The sequence below is a fragment of the Electrona antarctica genome (assembly GCF_951216825.1).
Source record: "Electrona antarctica genome assembly, chromosome: 15".
Taxonomy (NCBI): domain Eukaryota; kingdom Metazoa; phylum Chordata; class Actinopteri; order Myctophiformes; family Myctophidae; genus Electrona; species Electrona antarctica.
This window is the reverse complement of record NC_136796.1, coordinates 24,623,975-24,647,687: the sequence shown is the minus strand read 5'-3', so window position 1 is coordinate 24,647,687 and position 23,713 is coordinate 24,623,975. Positions and strand designations below refer to the sequence as shown.

At 42.9% G+C, this 23,713-nt stretch overlaps 1 protein-coding gene across 4 annotated transcripts in view; it reads right to left on the bottom strand.

Moving 5' to 3' along the window:
* The window catches only part of atp1a3a (ATPase Na+/K+ transporting subunit alpha 3a), a 75,160-nt gene that overhangs the window by 24,906 nt on the left and 26,541 nt on the right, over nt 1-23,713 (bottom strand). For 3 of the 4 annotated variants that reach the window (XM_079522182.1, XM_079522181.1, XM_079522179.1), the window contains 6 exons: nt 11,604-11,723; nt 8,774-8,833; nt 7,631-7,834; nt 5,365-5,478; nt 1,986-2,120; nt 1,203-1,320 (listed from right to left, as the gene is read on the bottom strand). In XM_079522182.1, the coding sequence (XP_079378308.1) occupies nt 1,203-1,320; nt 1,986-2,120; nt 5,365-5,478; nt 7,631-7,834; nt 8,774-8,833; nt 11,604-11,606 (634 nt within the window). In that variant the 5' untranslated portion in view covers nt 11,607-11,723. Of the gene's footprint in view, nt 1-1,202; nt 1,321-1,985; nt 2,121-5,364; nt 5,479-7,630; nt 7,835-8,773; nt 8,834-11,603; nt 11,724-12,696; nt 12,989-23,713 lie in introns of those variants that run through there. The other variant, XM_079522180.1, reaches the window with a different exon arrangement.

Genomic DNA, 23,713 nt, shown 5'->3' with positions numbered 1-23,713 from the left:
GATCTAAGATTGTGGCAGCGGTGGCCGAACGGATAGCGGCGCGGTCTAGATACCGGAAGGTTCCCAGTTCGAATCAGCCGTCCGACACGTTAAAATTACCACCGCTGAAATGCCCTTGAACAAGGCATCAACCACTACGATGAAATGTGTTCTATGAGCAGGGCCTGGCTGGAAACAAGTTCTTGAGCTTAGCCCAGATACCCTGGGTAAATATAGATTTCATTTCATTTCATTTCATCTCATAATGCGTTCACATACTAGGGTTGGGATTTTGTCAAAGGAAGCCAGAAAGATACAAACTGACGCCAAAAAGCTACAAAAAGGTTTAGCATAGCAGTTCAGTGCCGAGTTGGAAGTCAGTTGGATCTGTGTTGTTTGTCCACAATCTTACGAGGAATCTGTGTGTCTGTGTGCCTGTCAAAACATCTGTAGTTCATGAATCTGTGTGTCTGTGTGCCTGTCAAAACATCTGTAGTTCATGAATCTGTGTGTCTGTGTGCCTGTCAAAACATCTGTAGTTCATGAATCTGTGTGTCTGTGTGCCTGTCAAAACATCTGTAGTTCATGAATCTGTGTCTGTGTGCCTGTCAAAACATCTGTAGTTCATGAATCTGTGTGTCTGTGTGCATGTCAAAACATCTGTAGTTCATGAATCTGTGTGTCTATGTGCCTGTCAAAACATCTGTAGTTCATGAATCTTGAGAACCATCTGACCAATAGACGTCAAACTCCGCCAGATAGGTGGTCCAGAACCAACCATCCGACCAATATGCCCATTTATAGGCATATATATGGACATTTGGTTGTCCAAACCGATAGGCCCACATTATGTTCAAACTCTGCGTGCACATCGCCGAGGAGCGAGGGAGTGATGCGCCGAGTGGAAATCTTTTAGATCAGCGGCAGTGACCAATAAAACCGCACATAAGTAAAGTCATGTTTCATAGTGTGAGACACTGTGTGTGTATGCTGATATTGATGATGATGATGATGATGGAGGAAATAGAAGATGATGATGATGATGATTATGATGATGGTGATGATGATGGTGATGATGGTGAACGGCAAAGGCGGTAATGTGTAGAAGGGAAACCGAAGCAAGACGAGTTGTGTGTGATGATGATAGCTGGCTGAAAACATCTGCGACCATGACAGCGTCAGTTCAAATGACCCCAATGTCATGGTCAGGCAGTTGGCCGTACCTTCGACACAGTTGGTGGAGAAAAAAGCGATGTTGCGGGTCTCCAGAGGGTTGTCATTGGTACAGTCAGTTGACCTGGACTGTGGCTCTGATTCGCCAGTCAGGGAGGAGTTGTCCACCTGTGAAGAACAGGATTATTTGAGAGAGAGATATGTGCGTGTGTGTGTGTGTGTGTGTGTGTGTGTGTGTGTGTGTGTGTGTGTGTGTGTGTGTGTGTGTGTGTGTATGTGTGTGTGTGTGTGTTGAATCAGTCCAATCTGTTGTGGAGAGGGGGTGTGTGTGTTAATATTAAGTTGGCTATTCCAGTTGCATTTTATGGTGTTAAACAGGGCGTGGACCAATGCAAATAATGCACACATGAACGAGCATTTGATTTACGAACAGGTGTAATTCATCATCTGATGTACACCTGAGATGCAAACAGACCAAGGCTTCAAACATGCTTTCATGATGAATCAGACGTAGTCTATACTTAATTGCAAACCTACACTAAAAGATAGTAGAAATTTAGGAGAGGCACCATGTATGTGTACCACGTGAACGTCTACCTATGTGTATGTCAGTGTGCACGTGCACTTATGCATGTGTGAGTCAGTATACATGCTGATAGCTGTCCATGTATGTCCAGGTGTGTGTGTATGTGCATGTGTGTGCGTTACGTCCGATTTATACTTAGTTAGCAATGTCGCGCACCGAAAATAGCAGCTCTAACAAGCTCACAATGCATTGCGGCGCAGTAAGGCTTGAGGTGCGCATGCCTTTGTACGAGTGTGTGCAGTCCCACCTTGCAGCCATGGGCGGAGACGACGCGGAGGTCAGCAGGGATCCTGTCTCCTCCTTTCACCTCCACCAGATCTCCTCCCACCACCTCCTCAGCGTTTATCGTTATCTTTTCCCCCTCGCGGATCACTAGGGCTTGCTGGAGACGGAGGGAGGGAGGGAGGGAGGCGGGAAAGAGAAGAGGGAAACAGTAAGAGAAAGGTGTGAGAAAGTTATAATCAAAGTCTGTCCACCTCGACTCAACGAGATGCTCTCCATTGCTAAGATGGAACAAATCCGTCATAATGGACATAATTCAGAAGCTAAGAATGTGGATGCCATTCCTGGCACTGCCTGCCAATTGTGTAATATGTGATCTGTATATCTGGCTGCTATGGTGCATCCTTCACTTATGGAATCTAACTGTCCCTGCTTTACTGATGGTCATCGATTCCACCCATGTGTCCTTACTTTTTCTTTCTGTCATTATGTGTCCTGAACTATATGGAAAATATCTCAAATAAATGATATTTAAAAATAGGTCAGTCCACTTCATAGAGTTAAATGCATGTGGTTCTGTGTCATACACAGAAGAGGACGTAATCAATCCATCAGGGCTTGTTCAGTATGATATTTTACATTGATTACATTTGAGAATGATGGGCTATGGCAGCACAGAATTCATCAGCTACACCATTAAAAGTCATAATCAGCACTCAACGGTGTGTTTGTCATGAGAAGGGACCTTTTACCTAACCTATCATTACTTTTTTGGGGGAAAAAGATTTATAACAACAATGAGCCATCAGCTAGGAACTGTAATACAGAGAAATCCACACACCAAATAGCACCCATTAAAAGGATTTTAATCTGCAAAAGTAGTGACATTTTCACCAACAAAGGCTCCATCTCAGATTTCAGAGCCGGCATTGCTCGAAACATCTACTTTTGCAGATTACAATCCTTTTAACAAGAGCTATTTGGTGTGCAGATTTTTCTGTTTCAATTCCACCATCATGCATAGCTTTGTTTAGAAAAGCACACAGAGTCCTTTCAGAACATGTATGAGAACCCACAATGGACGATTGGCACGGAATAGTCCTGGATATTTTCAAAATGGAAAAATTAACATACATCCTAAGAACTAGACTAGACAATTTCTACCAAATTTGGAACAACTGGATAGTACACATTGCCCCTCTGAGAGCTGACTTTGTTTGATCTTACTGGTCCTAATAGCCTGCTTTATGATCTTTGTAGAAAATGTTTAAGACACCCTTCCTCTTCTCATGGTCGAAGTCCAAAGCTGTTTTGTTCCCCTCAGCAATATTGTAAATACTTTAGTTTCTTGGTTGTTGTTGTTTTTTTGTCTCTTTTTCTTTTGTCTGCCCACTCTTTCTTCTTTTTCTCCTTCCGAAATGTACACTCTGAAGCGATATTGCCCTTTGCCCCTGTTAAGTGTTGACTTGATGCCATATGTAGTCCTGAAGAAAGCAAGGATGTTACAGAGACACTGGAGATGGATTGCTTTTTGGATTGTTTTTGCTGTTTTTTGTCTTCTTTTTTTTAAGTTTGTCTTGTCTTGTTTTAAAAAAAAGAAAACCTTGATTCTGTAATTCATTGTTTTAAATGATGATGTCTGTATTATCATTAAATAAATCTTTAAAAAAAAGAAAAAAAGTGTCCCCCTACTGAATTGGTGGCGTTCTGCCCGCCCCCATTCAGCTCTGAGGAGGAACAGAGGATGCATCGCCTCTGCCCGGTACCGGCCTTGAGGCTGTACATGAACAGGATTGAGGCCTTGAGGCTGTACATGAACAGGACTGAGGCCTTGAGGCTGTACATGAACAGGATTGAGGCCTTGAGGCTGTACATGAACAGGACTGAGGCCTTGAGGCTGTACATGAACAGGACTGAGGCCTTGAGGCTGTACATGAACAGGACTGAGGCCTTGAGGCTGTACATGAACAGGACTGAGGCCTTGAGGCTGTACATGAACAGGACTGAGGCCTTGAGGCTGTACATGAACAGGACTGAGGCCTTGAGGCTGTACATGAACAGGACTGAGGCCTTGAGACTGTACATGAACAGGACTGAGGCCTTGAGGCTGTACATGAACAGGACTGAGGCCTTGAGGCTGTACATGAACAGGACTGAGGCCTTGAGGCTGTACATGAACAGGACTGAGGCTGTACATGAACAGGACTGAGGCCTTGAGGCTGTACATGAACAGGACTGAGGCCTTGAGGCTGTACATGAACAGGACTGAGGCCTTGAGGCTGAACATGAACAGGACTGAGGCCTTGAGGCTGTACATGAACAGGACTGAGGCCTTGAGGCTGTACATGAACAGGACTGAGGCCTTGAGGCTGTACATGAACAGGACTGAGGCCTTGAGGCTGTACATGAACAGGACTGAGGCCTTGAGGCTGTACATGAACAGGACTGTGGCCTTGATTCTGTACATGAACAGGACTGAGGCCTTGAGGCTGTACATGAACAGGACTGAGGCCTTGAGGCTGTACATGAACAGGACTGAGGCCTTGAGGCTGTACATGAACAGGACTGAGGCCTTGAGGCTGTACATGAACAGGACTGAGGCCTTGAGGCTGTTCATGAACAGGACTGAGGCCTTGAGGCTGAACATGAACAGGACTGAGGCCTTGAGGCTGTACATGAACAGGACTGAGGCCTTGAGGCTGTACATGAACAGGACTGAGGCTGTACATGAACAGGACTGAGGCCTTGAGGCTGAACATGAACAGGACTGAGGCCTTGAGGCTGAACATGAACAGGACTGAGGCCTTGAGGAAATTAAGCTGTTTGTTTCTGTCTGTGGGGTTTATAAATAAACTCAGCAACAAAAGTTTTGATACTTAACTTTGGCCCATTATTTCTCCACTTTAATAATACCAATTGGTATTGAATTTTGGATCTTCTGCTATTGGATCTTCCACCTGCTACTGAGTTCCCTAACACTGGGTGTAAAATTATTAAAGTGTAAAAATGGCCAATATGTGTATTTCCTTGCGGTCTTCCTTATATTTTCCTTATTACTGTGGGAGAGTGCAATCATCCAATCCACTAAGCAAGGGTTGAATACCAACCACTTGCCATTTTGGCAAATATTTTGGAGGCGCTACCCACATGTTTAGCTGTGTTGCTTATTCCAAGAACACCCGATCCTTACAATCTATACCTCGTTGTAAAGGTGACTAATCAATGATTAAAATGATATAAAATACAATACCACTTGGCATTATTAAAGTGGAGACATAATGGACCAAAGTTAAGTTCCCGAACTATTGTTGCCGAGTTTCTTTTTCCCTGTTTCCAACACAGTAACAGTGTATGCGACCATATTTATGAACCCTATTAGGCTCATTCCAATGCCAGTGTCATACCTGCGGCACCATGTTCTTGAAGGACTCCATGATCTTGGAGCTCTTGGCCTCCTGGAAGTAGGAGAAACAGCCGGTGATCATGACCACAGCTGACAGCACGATACCCAGGTACAACTACACAGAGAGAGAGAGAAGGGAGAGAGAGGAGGGAGATGTTACAGTCATAATTTTGTTCAGTGACATCTCATTATTTAAAATACTCTGAAAATAAGAACCAGGAAACAGACAACTACAGGGAAAGAGCATCTACAGATCTGGCTTTCATATTTAATCTCTCACAACGTCTAAAAATACACTGGATATGAACAAAGAGGCCTCAAAACCAATAAACCATGAGAGGGAGAGGGAGAGGGAGAGGGAGAGGGAGAGGGAGAGAGAGAGAGAGAGTGGAAGCAGGATAGAAATATTACTGTCACATTCAGAGCAACAATACATCTCATATCACATATTTGTATCTTTTGTTATAAATTAGATACAAACTTTCAAACTCTAAAAGTACAGTAGGCTAGTACACTGTGTGTGCGCTCTGATTCTGATGTGATTCAACAGCATACCAGTTATACGTAACAGTCGTCGCTCCGAGAGGGCCGACGTGTCCTGAAGTAGTTGTAACCTTAACTACTGTGCCGCCTCTGGGTTTTTTATTATCCCGCGGGATAATAAAGGTATCTATCTATCTATCTATCTATCTATCTGCCCTGACTGCTCTTGTAGCATACTTCGGTGACAAGTCTGACAACATGACAGTATCTGTACACATCGAAAGGAGTGTGGACGGTGGGCATGACAAAAGCACAAGGCCCGTTCCCATTCTATTCGTACAATATGCATTATACGGTACATACGCCATAAGCCATAATAGCAGTGTAATAAGTGGATGTTGCTCGCTGAAAAGAGGTGATTTTTAAACTGAAAGATTTTGGTTGAAAACCAGGTACTTTCAACAGATGACATGGTTGTACAACAAAGTATAAATGACTAGTTTTGTGTGTCTCAGTCCTTCATGCTGACTCTGGCAACTGTGTCCTCGCTTTGTCTGTGCATTTTCCCAGAGTCCAGCCCTATGGCTTGTCTCTGTCACTTTGTCCCTTCCACGCTGTACATGTCAAAGACGTTTAGCCTTGAGACTTCAGCACTACGTGCTGACCCGGCACTAAACAACACTGACCCATAAACCTTTGCTCTTGGCCTGCTGTGAGTGATGCTCCCCCATGGCGGAACCAAAAGACACTGACACGATGCTATCTGTCGGCCTGAGAGGAGTCCTGTCTGTCGGGTGCAGCTCAGCTGACGCCATGCTGTCACTGATACCAAGCTCTCTTTTCATGACTTGCCGAAAACAAGCCTCTATAGACGAATCCACGGAGGGGTGCCCCGGGGTGCGGCCATAGCTGCGGTGTACCATTAAGCACATCTTTACACTGCAGCACCTGGCCTACAGGGCACTGCTCCATGGATTCGTCTATAGGGGGAACACCCTCTATCTATCCACCCTATTTCAATACATCCATCAGTCTATGCATCCAGCCGTTTGTCCACCTTTTCCCTGGCAAGATGCATGTACCTACCTATGTATCCTACCATCCATCAATCCCTTTCTCTTATGTATCCTTCCCTTTCCTCTTTGTATCTACTCATTATCATCTGCATGTTCCACCGCTGTAGCAGCACAGATGGCATGAGTAGGATGGAGGACGGCACCATGCAGTGGTGATTTCGTAGACGAAAACGAAGACGAAAAATTTTCGTCGACTACCCTTTTTCACTGATAAAAAATAAAAATAAAAACTAAGCTATGATGACTAAAACCAAGACTAACTTATATATTGACAATTTCATAAAAACAAATAAAAACTTGACAAAAATGTATGGTTGCATTCTGAAAATAGCAAGTGCGAGCGATGCGTTGTGAGCTTGTAGATCTGCTATTTACAGCATGCAACCAAGTGTACAATCAGGCATTACGACACCATCAAGGCCCACCAACATACATTTTAGTCTGCTAAATCAACTGTAGATTCAGTCGACTAAAATCTCATATTTAGTTGACTAAAACTAGACTAACACTAAAACATTTTAGTTGACTAAAATATGACAAAAACGAAATGTAATTTTATTCAAAAGACTGACTAAAACTAAATCAAAATTTGACATCAAAATCAACACTGGCACCATGTCTGTCTACTGTACCGCCCCACCCATCCCTCGACCCACCAACCCAACCTTCTGCCCCACCACGCCTCCCTCTCTCTCTCTCTCATCTTACATTGTCTCCGGCAGGCTCGTCCTCGGTGGCAGCCTGGATGGCATAGGCCAAGAAGCAGAGGATAGCTCCGGTCCACAGCAGAATGGAGAAACCCCCGAACAGCTGGCGACAGAACTTGACCCACTCCGGGGTGGTGGGGGGTGGGGTCAGGGCGTTGGGGCCGTCCCTGACCAGGTACTCCGCTGCCCTGGCATTGGTCAGACCCTGAACCCCCGGGGAGGAGGAGGGGGCAGAGGGAAGACGGTCAGGTGGACAAAAGAGGGAGTGAAAGAAAGATAGAGGGTGAGAGCCATTGCAGGGAGGAGAGAAAATAACAGGTTGAAGAGTGGTGAGAGCAGGATGGCTCATCAATGTTGTGAACATCACATGGTATCACTGTCTGTGAACAGTTAAAGACAAATTCCGTATACACAGTATAACACAACAGCAAACACGTCTGACAAGGTTTTCTACAGTGTTTTACCTACTGTATTGTAGCAGTGGATTTTTGCCCATTGTTTTTTCTCAGAGATAACAAGAACAAGGAGTATGCATAAGTAACGTCACGTAGCGGCAAGATCAAATAGTGTCTCAACCTTTTCAATGTGACTGGATGGAGCTGTCACCTCTTGTCTACTCTAATCTCTTCTAATCTCTGCTCTGTTTTTCTGTCATAAAACAGATCCGTCTTCCATCCTCATAAATAAATTAATACATAAAAATTCAACAACAGCACTGATACCTGAATGCGTATACTGTAGGGGAAACACTGATACTGAAATGAATGGTTTCCACATTCCAGTGGCTTCCTTGGTAGTCAAACAAACTACATGCAGTATGCTTTAGAAAAGGGTCAGCAGCAATGTCAAGCATCTGTGTCATTTTAGATTATTGCATTGGCTATCCAAAAACAGCAGATATACAAGCTTACTTCTTGACTTTGTAGAGTCGCCCTGATGTGTTAATGGGTTAACTATGGTACTTTACAATGACTCGTAGTCAAAGGGATAAACTTGCCAGTCCACTGGTAAGGTTGAATGTTCTTTAACCACTTAAACCCTATATAATACATTGTATGGAGTCCCCCAGGGCTCTATACTAGGTAACCTCTTATTTTCTCTCTAAACTAAATATCTTCGTCAAAAATTGCCAATCTCAATTTACCTGGACGATATCAGTGTTGTATTTCCGGCAAACCTCCTCAATGGACATCCTGTGTTCTGTCTGTAGAAAGAAAAGAACAAACATAATTATGGATAAGCCATTATATGCTGACATTTCAGTGACATTTTGTCATGGATTGAGTATTTACAAAATACTGTCAATCAATATGAAACCTTTCTAGTCAAAGCACAAGCACAAAAAAAAACAAAGAAAAAAAACGTAGAGGCTGTGAGGTTTTTCTGGCATATTTTGGAGCAGTCGCGAGTCAATTTAATCTTCAATTGATTCCTGGCATTTCCTTTATCCTTTGGCATACCAGTAGACAGTGAACTTGTGGGTTGGGACACCCAGGGGGGTCCCCACATGATTGTGTCCCCACATGACAAGGACTTTTAAGATCTTTTGAATGCGTCAAAAAAGAAAGAAAGAAAAGAAAAAAGACCATTACTGCAAAAAAAATCCATACGCCCCATTTTCACAATATATATTTGTGGAACCGAGTCAATCAAAATATAATGCCTCAAATCCTTCAATAGAGGGCATGCATAATGCACATGCATAAAGTGATTGGCAAATCGAGTACGAGTGGCAAAGTGGGTTTAACGTCGTAAAATGCAATCAGATGTATGGGCTGTCAAGGCCAGAAAGTAGTTTATTTTGCCACTCAGTAGGCGTTCCCGCATAACTTCTGGGTATCATGATGATGTCACGACACGCACATAGCATACCCTCCATTCCAAGTGCTTGTCAGGATGGGTGGGGGTCCCCAGTTCAAATATGATCATTCTGAGGGGTCACGGCCACTGAACTGAGGTAAGGTACACATTCAGTGTCAGTTACTTTCATGTACGTTTTTTATGTTTTGGTACTTGTGGGTAAAACTCCACTAGTCTAGACTGCCTTAGTAATAAAATAAAAAGCATGCGTGACAGAATTGTCAGCACAAATTCATGACACTTTTTGAAGCACAGAAAAAGATGGAACTTTTCCACTTTTGATCATGAACAGTATAGATTCCCCCGTCCCCCGTCCCAGTGGAAAGGCAGGGACATTCCTATATATTTAGCTCATGGCTCCACACAGTAGGAAATCCCTCCTTCATTGGGATTATATTTCTCTGGCATATTGACCTCAAACCACACAACTATGCCACGACCACAGTTCAATAATAATACTTGGTTTAGCTCCCTATCAATTACATTGCTTCAGGATCAGAGTTGTGAGAACTGGATCAATGCCAGGAATATGCCGTTTACGGAATTCTGTTTTTCTCTCAAGAGTCTACTACCGTATATTGAGAGTTTGATGAAATAAAGAAAGAAACAACATTACAGAATTGACCCTCATTGGTTACATAATTTTAGCATTGTGTCAACCTCCTCAGAATGACTATTTTGATATTGATTCCAACATTGTGAGCACCACATTAATGTTTTAAATACTTCTGTAAGCAGCACATGCTTTTTTGATGCATTTCAGAATTCCTTATACTGGTAGATTTTAGTTATATAGGGCAAGTATAATGTTTAAAGCTATATAAGTCTTATCACCCAGGGTTCCTTTTAAAACTTTGTGTTTGTTCAGTAAACAAAATGTTTTTATAGAAACAAATTGTATCCAATCAGGAGAGAAACACACAAATAGCATTTATCAGCTTAAATTCTCAATTATCTTTTTTCCCCATCACTTGTGTATCTTGTATGGTGTATTCTGTAAGTTCTCTATCCTGGTTCAAATTGATATCCTGATCTAAAAACTAGAAACTATTTTAAGCCCCCTCTATCGCAATGATTGCTATCAGAATATAGATGTATTTAAAATCAAGTACACCAGGTATGCAACAATACAAAATAAATCTGTAGGTCACAACATTTCATTTCCCATTCGCTTGTCATAACATGAGCTGACTGTAATATACTGTTGCTCTGAGTATCTTGTGAATTCCACCCATTCATCTGTGGTTAATGTGATGAATGTGACAGCTTGTTTGAGGCTCTGTGTCACAGAGCTGGTAGTACTGTTTGACTAAAGCAAGATTTATACTTGGTTGCAAGTAATGTGTCACGCTGCGACACATTGTAAATGGTGCATTATACAGTGCTTTTTTTCCTAAGCGCTTTACATAGATTGTGCATTACATTCACCCATTCAATCACACTCATTCCACAGCAGAGGAAATCATGCAAGGTATCAACCTGCACATTGGGAGCAATTAGGGGTTAAACGTCTTGCTCAAGGACACTTCGACACCAACTCTGGGGAGCACAGGATCGAACTACCGGCCACTTTACCCTGAGCCACTGCCGCCCCATACATTGTGAACTTGTAGATTAGCTTGTTTTGGAGTGAGAGACCGGAGTGCAAATAAGCAATGAACCATGATCAGCTACTGTCAACGTACAGTATCTTCATTCTGTACACTCAAGTTTCAGTTAGGATGGTTGGGATCTGGAATCAGAGGAATCGGAGGAATAGGATCCAACATTGAGGAACCGGAATCCGTTCCATCACATTTGGAACCGTTTCCGGAACTGGCATTTTATCCCACAGCTGGCATTTTATTAAAAATAACTTCTTCCAGTCCACCACTGACACCACTGACAGAACTCAAGTTGTCCTCCGATACTTTTTCCGTGTGTGAACACGTCTGTTATAATTGTAGTGGTTCTCAAACTTTTGAATTTCACGGACCATCATAACTGAGTGTACAAATGGAATCCCTGGGCCTATAGGAATCGTTAAGGAACCGACATTGTTAAAATCCTAAAGGATCCCAAGTAACCCTATAGTCAGTGGGTCAGTCAGAGGAACCAGGCAGTGGTGTACATACCATTGGGACTTCCTTCTTGAGGTCGTCCAGGTCCTTGGCCTTATCCTTCTTCTTGGAAGGTGACTCCTTCTCATCCTTGTCCGTCGTGGTGGCCACGCGGTAGCTGTCAGACCGTCCATACTGAAACACACACACGCACACACACATTATTTTTTATTTTAGACAGACAGACTCCCCATGACAGACAGACAGACAGACTGCCCTAGACAGACAGACAGACAGACCCAGACAGACAGACTGCCCCAGAGAGACTGTCCCAGACAGACAGACAGACTGCCCCAGACAGACAGACAGACAGACAGACAGACAGACTGCCCCAGACAGACAGACAGATTGCCCCAGACAGACAGACTGCCCCAGACAGACAGACAGACAGACTGCCCCAGACAGACAGACAGACAGACAGACAGACAGACAGACAGACTGCCCCAGACAGACAGACAGACAGACAGACAGACTGCCCCAGACAGACAGACAGACAGACTGCCCCAGACAGACAGACTGCCCCAGACAGACAGACAGACAGACTGCCCCAGACAGACAGACAGACTGCCCCAGACAGACAGACTGCCCCAGACAGACAGACAGACTGCCCCAGACAGACAGACAGACAGACAGACAGACAGACTGCCCCAGACAGACAGACTGCCCCAGACAGACAGACAGACTGCCCCAGACAGACAGACAGCCCCAGACAGACAGACAGCCCCAGACAGACAGACTGCCCCAGACAGACAGACAGACTGCCCCAGACAGACAGACAGACTGCCCCAGACAGACAGACAGACAGACAGACAGACAGCCCCAGACAGACAGACTGCCCCAGACAGACAGACAGCCCCAGACAGACAGACTGCTCCAGACAGACAGACTGCCCCAGACAGACAGACAGACTGCTCCACACACAGGCTTTTGTGCCTTTATTGAGTTACAGTGAAGACAGACAGGAAAGAGGGAGAGAGAGAAGGGGAGAGACATGCAGCAAAGGTCGTCGTGAACGGGAGTCAAACACGCAACAAATTGAATTCAAATGAATCTCAGGAACTTAATTTGAATCATTTCAAGCTGACATCCTGTTATACATCACATGTACCTTTGCCAGCGCAGACTATGCTCCGAGAGGTCTGATTCCTTCCATAATCAACACCCCCCAGTCAAAACTAGATTAAGATCCAAACAGAGACTCAATCCTCGGCTGAGGGCATATTGAGACACTGTGATTAGAAGTATCGTCACTGTAGATGACAGACTTGTACTATCAAGAGCGCTGGCTGCCACTCAGACAGCTGCCATTTAGTTGAAAACTGTGCCCAATGGTGGTGGTGGTGGTGGTGGTGGTGGTGGGTAATGAGCACTACAAACCGGCATAAATACAGGAAGCTCTCTACTCCCAGCACAGACTTCAGTTCACTGGCAAAATGGCAGCCTTTTATACCCAGCTGGAGATAATGAGAATGGACTATACCATTTACAGGGGTGTCTTCAAATGAGAACATACCATAAATACATACATAAGCATACAATAAATACATATAAATAAATAACCTTAAACCATACAAATGTTACAAGTTTCTGTGAACTACATGAACTATACAAGTTATATAATAAGTCCTTCACACTACAACATAACTAAGCAATCACAACAGCACATCTTAACCCCCCCCTGCTATCCTGACATGGTCCAGCCTAATCCTTACTGAAACACATCACAGGCAATTGTTAGGCCTTCAATCAAACCTCAACAATAGAACTCCACATTATTGCACTTCCCAAACATATTGCAGCTATAACCCACATTGCACTTGCCCCTCATGTTTGTTAATCACCAAGCATTTCCCCAGGTGGAACTCGTTGGCTGAGTGGCCATCTCAGCTAAACAGGAAACAGTATTCAACAATAAAATCAATCAACTGTGCAAGTTAATAAAGTGCCAATATGCTGTGCAGAATAAGTAACAGAGGACCACTCTGTTACAACATAATATTGTGTAGAAAAATTTAAAAACAAGATTAAAGAGAGACAGAGAACAGAGACAGAGAAGAACAAACAATGTAGCATTTATTTGTGGCACCACCATATGGGTTTAAGTGAAATCCCTTTTGACTCTACATTGTTTAAAGGCCCTTCAATGTGTGATCATTTTTATTTTTGGCTAAACGGGCTGCTCCTGCAATACTGCATGCAACTCTGGCCGCCAGTCGTATATGAGTTAGTGTCGGCTAATCCGCATTCTCACCTAGCATAGCATCACATCGTATGGAAATTGGTGCGTGGATGTGTGTACAGTACTTGTGTTCATCATATGTATAGTATTTGCACATGTGCCTTTACTCTATGTGTATGTAAACACATAAATCAATGCACTCTGTGTGAAACAATGTGAGTGAACTTGCATCGTATGCATCATTGAGGTGTCCATGTATGCTTGTAACCGTTACTGCAAACTGCACAATACATATCTATTCTGTGTCTGGTACATATTGGGCTACATGTGTACATGTGATGGGGGATCACAGGAGCAAAGATGAATGCATCTTTCTCTCTCTGTCTCCCAGGCCAGAATACATCTCACAATCCAGGAAAAAACACCCAAAGGGTCTTCAGTGAGAAGGCAAAATGTCAGCCCACCACTATATCAATTAAGGCTGTCACGACTTGATGAATTCATTGTCACACAAATAATTGTGATTAACAATTGAATTGTGTTTTCAGCATTTAACATTGGAACATATAAATAAAACATACATTTGATTTCTGTTAGGCTTTTAGGCTTTGTAAACAAAAAATCCACAGGGCAAATGAAATAACAAAATAATGGAATCTATAAGCTCACGTGTCGCACTTGCATTGCAACACGCTGTGAGGTTGAAGGTCTGCCATTTCAGCTATTATGCTATTAAACAACAACATTTTATATGAACAAAAGTATGTCACTTCTTTCTGTTCCTTCTCTGACACATTGTCCAACCTAATGCACCTGGAAAGCACACATGCACATTTATCCACCTCCTCTTAGAAATACAAAACCACATTTTTGGGGGAAAGAAATATGTAAATATAAACCATTATCAAAATGGGCCAGGGAATCCGAGTGGCACAAGAGTTAAGCACCCGTCCAACATTGTGGAGACTGGGGACAGATTACTCCACAGTGCAATGGACACAAAATCGCATTTGTGCTGAAAACTTTACAGGCCTTCCGCACCTCGTTGGTACAGGGGTTTGTGGTCCTTTCCACTGCACTAGCTAGCTACTCTACAGACCTACTGGTTGGTTGGAACTGGTGGATGGATGGATGGATGGATGGATGGATGGATGGATGGATGGATGGATAGATGGATAGATAGATAGATACTTTATTTATGTGTCATGCACCAGAGGTGCCCAGCCCACATGGACTTATACTGTATAGACACACCATACAAAACAATGCTTCAATATTGCATAAGTGTACAATAAAATTATTTGTTTGTATGCTTTTTTTGCTTTGTAAGTTTTTCATAATCATCTAACCAGAAAAAGTTAACACAGATGGTTGTCATTTTACAAGTGTCTTAATTCATCATATAATGGTGGAATTCCTCCCTGTCTGGTAAAAATAAATGTCTGATTAATTCAGTGTAAACAAACAGCTGTGTGATAGGAAGAAGAATGGAAGTGGTTCTACGCATGCGTGACTGGTCTATCTGGCAGTGCGTCTCACCGCCACCTAGCCACTTGGCGTGCACAATACAGCGATTTCAATCACTTCGCGCCTCTGTGTAAGTGCAGAATAAAAAGTGAAAATGTACCTCCACTTTGTCGTTTTCTGTTCGCACCCTAGACCAAGAAGGGGGGGTTGGCAGCAACAGGGACCGACTTGTAGTTAATTGTTCGAGGGGAATTGACATAATGATTAAATTGCTGAGAAAATCTTCATCAAAACTGAGAAAAACGTCCTCAATTCTACAGCCACGGTGTTTATGAACGTAAAAAACCAAGGTTTTGTGCATGTAAAACCATGCTATGTACAACAGAGTGTAGGTCATTGGTGGTAATGAGCTGAGGCTGAGGATAATGTGTTTTGTGAAAGCTATTATGAGTATTAGTCTGGGCTGGGAGGTTTCAGGCTGATTTGAGGGCTTTGTGATGCTGCGTTTCAGTGTAATTTTGTCTGGCCAGATAAGGCCCTGGCAGAGTAAAGGGCTTGGTGACAGACAGCCAGGCTGACATCCTGCGGTAAACCATCATACTTTATCTCCCACTTTGGACACATCTGGCTGTTTTAGATATTTGTTTGTTTGTTTGTTTGTGTGTATATAGCACAGTGTGTATAGTACAGTGTGTGTATCATTTCTGTGAGTGTGAGTATGCATGTGCGTGTAAGTACTGTATGTGAACTCAACCTGTTTAGTGTTCAAAGCCTGTGTGGAAAGTATCCTTCTTTATGGTGCCGAAACATGGACAATGAATAAGGAGTTTCGGGATCGTCATGACGGAACATACACAAGACTCCTCATGCGTGTCCAGAACCTCTCATGGAAGGACCATGCCACCAAAGCTCAGATTTATGGAGGCATCCCCCCATCTCAGTTGTTGTGGCAGAAAGAAGACTCCGCTTTGCTGGACACTGACACAGAGCAAAAGACCAGGTCATTTCGGATATTCTTCTGTGGAGACTACCCTGCCCATCAAGAGGAACAAGACCACTCACATTTCCAGATGTTCTGAGTAGGGACACAGGACTGACTGTGAATGAACTTGGTGTGGCAATGAGCAACAGAGACCAGTGGAAGCAGCTTGTGTTGCAGATCTCGAGGGCACTCGAATGATGATGATGATGATCATGACTATGTGTTTTTCCCAATAGGAGTATAACCTACTCACACAGGTGTGTGTGTGTGTTTACTGTGTTATGCGTTTCATTGTGTTGAAGATAGATAAGGTCTGCACACTGGATGATACTCCAAAAGTTAAAAGGTTTATTGAATGGTTCCATTACACCATGGTGTAAAGGAACCATTCAATAGACCTTCTTCTTTGCTATTCTGAACTTGGCGCGACACCTGGTTTTCAGTGAGTGGATGTAGGTGCTTTATTGTTCTTTTCTGTGTTTCATTGTGTTTACATCCTCCAATGTATTGAAGTGTAAGTGACTTTTCTATATGAAGTTTGTATCTGTGTGTTTATTTTTCTATGCAGGCATTACTCTGTATGTGTGTGTGTGTGTGTGTGTGTGTGTGTGTGTGTGTGTGTGTTACTTGTACCCATATGGCATAGAGTACTGAGTACATGCCTATTGTATCATGAAAACACATGCCATGACTTTGTAAATGTAACCCTACTGCACCTATAATATCACTCCCATCGCCCAGGACGAAGTTCTTTGTCCTTTCTATTAGTAACGACCGACGCTCAGGACGAAGTCTTGTCCAAAAGACGAAGTTTATTGATATGAGAACGGATCGCATGGCTCCACAGCCTGGGAGCGCCTGTTGGGCAATCCTCTGTGACGCGCAAGAGTGAGACGTCATCGAAAAACTCCCTCCCCTGTTTAGCTGATGAAAACGAAAATCTTAAAACGTTCATAACGCGCGATCTAAATCATCCCGTCTAATTATGAAAAAAGATCCTGTGTTAGACGGAGCTCCGCGGTCCAGTCGCTAGTCGCGATAGATTTATTCTTGTCTCCCGTTGTTGTCGATCGACTCTAGAGTGGTGTGGCTATTGTTATCTGCTACACACACATCAACAACAACTTCCGGTCCGTCCGGAAAAGGGGTCCGTGTTCATAAATCGAATGGGCGCTGGATTAAATAACCCTGAGCGATTAAAGTGACATTTGTGTATACTGTAATACTTGTATACATCTCCTTTGTGCGAACATAAATAAATGGTTAAAACGTGTGTGTGTGTGTGTGTGTGTGTGTGTGGCCATCTGTCAGAACAGCAGCTGTGTTCGCATCAGGACGGTGGCGTCCAACAGGGCTTCAGATTATTCCTGTTTACTACACCAGATTAACCCACTGAACAATACTAATCCCTCTCTCTAGTACCGCTGTCCTCTCACTAGCACATGTTCAACTTCATTCCTGTCCATTCACTCTTATCTCCTTCTATAGGAGCATAGCAGTGTCTGCCATTTTCTGGTTCCATCGATCCACACACCCCATTCAGTTTTCCCATAGAGATTTCCAAACATTATTTACGTCAATTATTTTAAGCCGAGAACGAAGCCGGCTTTTTATACAGAATCAAATGTTTTATGGTCATGATTCACGAGCATCCTGGATGGCTATAAATAGTGAAAGCATTGAATTCAGTCATTCAATCACTCATTCTTTCATTCATTCAAGAACCAACATTAAAAAGATGTCCATCTGTTATGGCAGCAGAAATATGGAATAGTTGTGATAATGACCACAGAAGTTGCAATACAATCTATACATTTAAGAAATTGTCTAAAAATAAAATAGTTGATAAATATAAAACATTATTATAAACCTCTTGGAATGCCTGTTGTATCAAAGTTTTGTTGTTTGTTTTGTTATTACTTGTATTAGCGTATTATAAGTTAAAAAGGGTAGGCCCTATAAGTTACGGCTTCAGCCTACACCTTTTCGGTCCAAACATTTTCTGTTAAGTTTGCTGTAATTTATCCTGTACATGATTTAAGACAGAAATAAACTATTCATTCATTAATTCGCTTCAAATGAGAGCATAACGTTAGCTACACTGCCATCATCTCTGCTACTGTGCCGACTGCCGACAATTTCAACCGTATCCTTGTGACGGAGATTTGACCCCAGCGGTTCCTAAATAGCATTAGCATTCTTGATTTGATTTGTCGTAAAGGATTGATAGATAGCCCTATTCTCCATTATTTGGAAAACGGCATAAACTGTTGGCAAAATAAAAAGCAGTAAAAGCTAATGTTCTTCTGGCTAGTTGTCCCTTTTCATTAAGCCCATTTTGCAAGTCATTTAGCTCCTCCGCCTGTACAGAATGTGCTGCTGTGTGGCAAAACTGCAAACCTATCCATTGTGCTGCTGGAATAAATGTTTACCGCCCTAAAACTCTAGGAATATATTTGCCTCTATGTCAATCAGAGAGGGCGCGACTGCATTTGCCTTCCAGCACAATAGCATTCAGCCTGAGTTGACTCCACAAGTCTAACTTCTTGTTCTAACATCCAATCCCAGGAGGCTTTTGAAAGCATCTGTGCTCTGCTACGCCTATGGCTGTTCGTGACACAGATTGCTCTCTCATCATTTTGCCATTGGCTATTCCAGCACTCTAAACCCCTTCCTCACCCCCCCCCCCCCCACACACACACACACACATTCATGACAATAACTAAGGCTGCATGGCGAGAGTTTTGACTCACATGCTGCCAACCAAGCAATGCCGTTTTACTCGCAAGTTCTTACGTTTCACTTGATCAGATAAGTGGCATTATAATGGATAACCAGGCTTGCCAATTGCAATCGAACACATTCCATTAGAATATCATTTCTTCCTGATATTTAATTGATAGTTTCTCTGACAAGGTGCCATATCCTTTCAGGGAAATGAGTTGTACTGTATGTTTATGATGACATTAGGGCTGTCACAATAATCAAGCCTCGAAAAATCATTAACTATGGGGTGAAAATGCACAATTGATTATAAAAATGTATGTTTGTTTAGTGGGCATGGCTACCACTCAAGTCAATATTTCACAATGTCAATACAATAAGATGAAAGGGACTGGGCATTAACAGCTTTATTGCCGTGATTAACATTATAAGAAGTTATGGTCGCTGCCAATGTTTACAGTTACCTTTGGAGAGTCAATGCGTTGTAATTCTAGCTCCGTATCATGATTATCCGGCTGAAAATAGTCAGATCGTTTATTATTGAGCGGACATAAGCCACTTCCGTGATGCGGCTCACAAACAAAGAGCAGAGCGAGCCAAGATTGTCTATACCACCTCGTTCACTTTGCATTGGACGAATGAATTATATTGATTTATAATGCAATCAGACTTTTACTTGCTTTCAATACGTCTCTCCGCCCGTCTCTGTCTCTGCAGACAGTGGAACCGATGCTGCATCCATCCAGATGTTCTATACATTCCACAACAGAACAGATTGTCTGTGTGAACAGAATGTAATTTCACCATTTAGCCTGTAGACCCAAGCATCAGCACAGCAGACCAGCACAGGTCTGAGGTAGGCTGCATACTGCACAGCAGACCAGCACAGGTCTGAGGTAGGCTGCATACTGCACAGCAGACCAGCACAGGTCTGAGGTAGGCTGCATGCTGCACAGCAGACCAGCACAGGTCTGAGGTAGGCTGCATACTGCACAGCAGACCAGCACAGGTCTGAGGTAGGCTGCATACTGCAAAAGCCCTGTTTTCATTTCCGGAAAACCACTGGTTAAATACTTAATAATGATCAGGATACTCTGCCGCAGTTTCCATGAATGGAATAGTAGAGCACATCAAAATAACCATCAATCATTTGTAATCCGGAAGTAAATTCAAATAGCCTACATATTGTAATCCAGATATACAGTATTTACTATTTATATTTGTACAGATTTTTACTCTATGAGAACCATGCAGCTTAGATTTATACTTTATAAGACTGATGGTTTATACTATATCACTAACCTTGCTTTTCCCAAATTACTTATCAACGTGGGGAACCTCACACACAGTCTATTTCCCAATCTACAGTTAAGCTTGTTCCAACTGGTGATAGGATCATATATCACCGGAAGATCATCAAGACTGGTTTTCCCTACACCGATATTGAGGTGATTTAAAATGCACCCTACTGTGCACTTAAGATATGTTTCTGGTGGTAGTCATTACAATTACAAACCAGTTTGCCATCTCTTTAACATGGACCTGACAACATCTCCATTCTGCTTGATTATGCCTGCTTACCAAAACATTGCTCTGTGCACTAGTTATTGTCTCCACCAGGCCGAAGGCATGGGGAGAGAGTATGTTTTGCACTCCGTCCGTCCGTGTGTGATTCCGTGTGTCCGTCCATTTTGCACACAAACACTCCCTGGATGCCAACGATGAACCTCTGCCCCAAATTTTCCAGAACGGCCTGTTATAGGCCACCAGGAGGCCGACTTTTGTAAAACACATTTTTTTATATTACTCCTCCAAATTCTGTCCAAAAATCCCACAAATAATTTTTTGGAACAAAATGCCTCAAATCATACAATTGCCATCCAAGGTGTAAGAAGAAATGGCACCCTTTTCACATTGGCCTATTATAGCGCCACCAGGAGGCCACAACCTGACCTGCCCTGGTGGAGACCTGTGCCCCGAGGGGCACTTTATCTAGTTTGTATTTATACTATTTGGATTGGGATATTGGATTGGGATATTAAAGATAATATAATGTTATTGTTAAACAGAATGTGTCGACAGACTTTAGAAAGGAAGCCACTGTTTGAACAGTCTGCAATCCCCAAACCTAATCCCCACAGACAGAGGTACAGTAACCAGGTTATCTCTGGGTCTTTATCTCTGTCTGTGTGGCTACTTCTCCGCGAGTTAATATGCAAAGTAGCTAGGGCTGTTCAGAAAATCATCATGGTGAGATAAGTGACATTCTGCACACCAGCTGGCTCAGAATCCTTGGTTTCCCAGATACGAATGGGAACGATGCCGGAAAATGGAAGAACTTGATGATTTAATTATCTTTTGTTCTTGAGTGTGTGTGTGCGTGTGTGTGTGTGTGTGTCACTGTGTGCGTGTGTGTGTCACTGTGTGCGTGTGTGTGTCACTGTGTGCGTGTGTGTGACACTGTGTGTGCGCGCGCGCGCGCGCGCGCGTGCGTGCGTGTGTGTGTGTGCCACCGTGTGTGTGTGACACCGTGTGTGTGTGACACTGTGTGTGTGTGTGTGTGTGTGTGTGTGTGTGAGATGTGTGTGTCTTACTACCTTTTGTGCCTCAGATTGTCCGGATGTCCTTCGCATTTACAGTACATGTTCATTCTGTGCCAATTAAAATATAAGTTTTAAATAAGATTGATTGATTTCAGTGTAGAAGTTCAGTAGTAGTAGTAGTGTACTGTATATTAGTCATGATGGCCATGTAGAAGATCATCACACTCGCATACAATGACATGCATTAGTGCACACAGCAGTGGATGGACCGACCTAGAAAGCTACCGACTGACTGACTGACTGACTGACTGACTGACTCACACACATGCACAAACACAAGATCATGAAATCCTCCATCGCCCATTCATCAATATAACCATCCACCCATTAGTCTATGCATCCAGTCATTCATCTAGACATGTTCAGTATCTGTTCATCCCTGTATCCAGGCAATAAGCTTGTGTGTGTGATTATTTTACCATCAATTAATTAATACACCCATATACAGTATTCATACCAATTACCAATATGCCAGTAAGACTGGGGGCCCTATTTTGCCAGCGCATCATGGTCTTAGCTTGCTCCTTGATGGTGTGTCCACTGTCCCACTGCTATGTGTTTGTGCCTGGCGCAAAGGGCCCTGAATTAGTGATTACTGATTGTGCCAGGATTAATTAATTAATTCGCTAAAATTCACGCTAGGATTTCCCCTTATTTTGAAGAGCCAAAACCCATGACCGGATGATACTTTTGTTACTTACACTGTGTGTGGTGTCGGCCACATCCGGATCTACGGTGAGAAAGGCTGACCGCGATGATTACAGCATTGGCTATCGGCCGTGGAATAAACCTCATTTTGACCAGAAATGTCATCTGGGACAAGGAATTGGAAATAAAGGTGATCGAAAGAAACAGGGTGCACGCAAAATTCAAGATGGCGTGCTTCATTGCTGTTGACAACATCACCTAGCAACCCAGTGCTAATGTAAGTAGCATCACTACTCAATCAATCATAAGCACTATAAAAGACCAATTGCCGTACAGGTGTGACAGCAATGACGGGGAGTGTGATACTATTTATTAATTGCTGTAGATCTACGGCAATGGCGACAAATGTGTTAAATGCCACAGACGAAAAACAGTCTAAGTCCACACTATTGATCCATAATGTATAAATGATAGATAAGGGTTCAGGACAACGAGGCCTTTTCGTGGAGGGGTCAGAATGAAATTTGGACTACTGTTTTTCGTCTGTGGTATTGTACTGTTCGTCATCCAGACAAGTATTGACAACATGCCTAGTACTTTCTAAATAATACAAATAATATACTGTATATATGGTTATCGGTGGGCATTGCAAACTGTAATATAATCAGTAGATGCTCGCACTCTGAAACTCTGAAACACTGGTAGTACTGGCTACCTCAACAACCCTATCAGGCAGGCAACCATCAATCTATCCATCCGCCCATCTGTGCATCCATCCAACCATCTCTCCATCACATCTATCTTTCCATACAGCTATAGCCAGCCATCCATTCATCCGTTCCCCTGCCACTGTTTACATTCAGCAAACATTACTTCTCTCCCTCCCTCCCTCCTCCCCCTCTCTCCCTCAAGCCCTCCCATCTGTTCCCCCCCTGCTCCTCACTACTTCTCTGATCTGATCAACTGCAGCAGGTTTAATCAAGCTCACACACATCACTTGTGACACTGATGATGTATATTCCATTTTTGGTTGATTTTTAACTTTAAAAGCATTTTCGATTGGCTAATTTTTCAAGCTTTGACTTGAGGCACTTTACATAAACTCACACTGGCCCTGGTAAAATACTGTATTAACGTATGCTGATTATGAAACACGTTTATCTGAGAACACAAATATTGATACTCATTTATGATATTGTACATGATGAAGCAGAAGCTTCTGTAGTAGTACTGGTACTAGAGCTGGCCGGACTGGCACTACCCCTTTTAGCTTCTATTTTAACACAGACAATGGGTGACAATAGTGTTTTGAACAGTGAATTCATTGTGATTAGAGAGTGAACTGCTGATGCCATGTTGAAGGAATGACAAAAATGCTAAAGATTTAAATGCCATATCTGCACAGCCTATTTTTCTTCACCAAAGAATAATTTGTCATGATAAAAGAAAATACTTTCTGTATCAGGCTTTCTGCATCGAAACTTGTGGTTTAGAGTGTCCACCTTGAGATTAGGATGGCGGG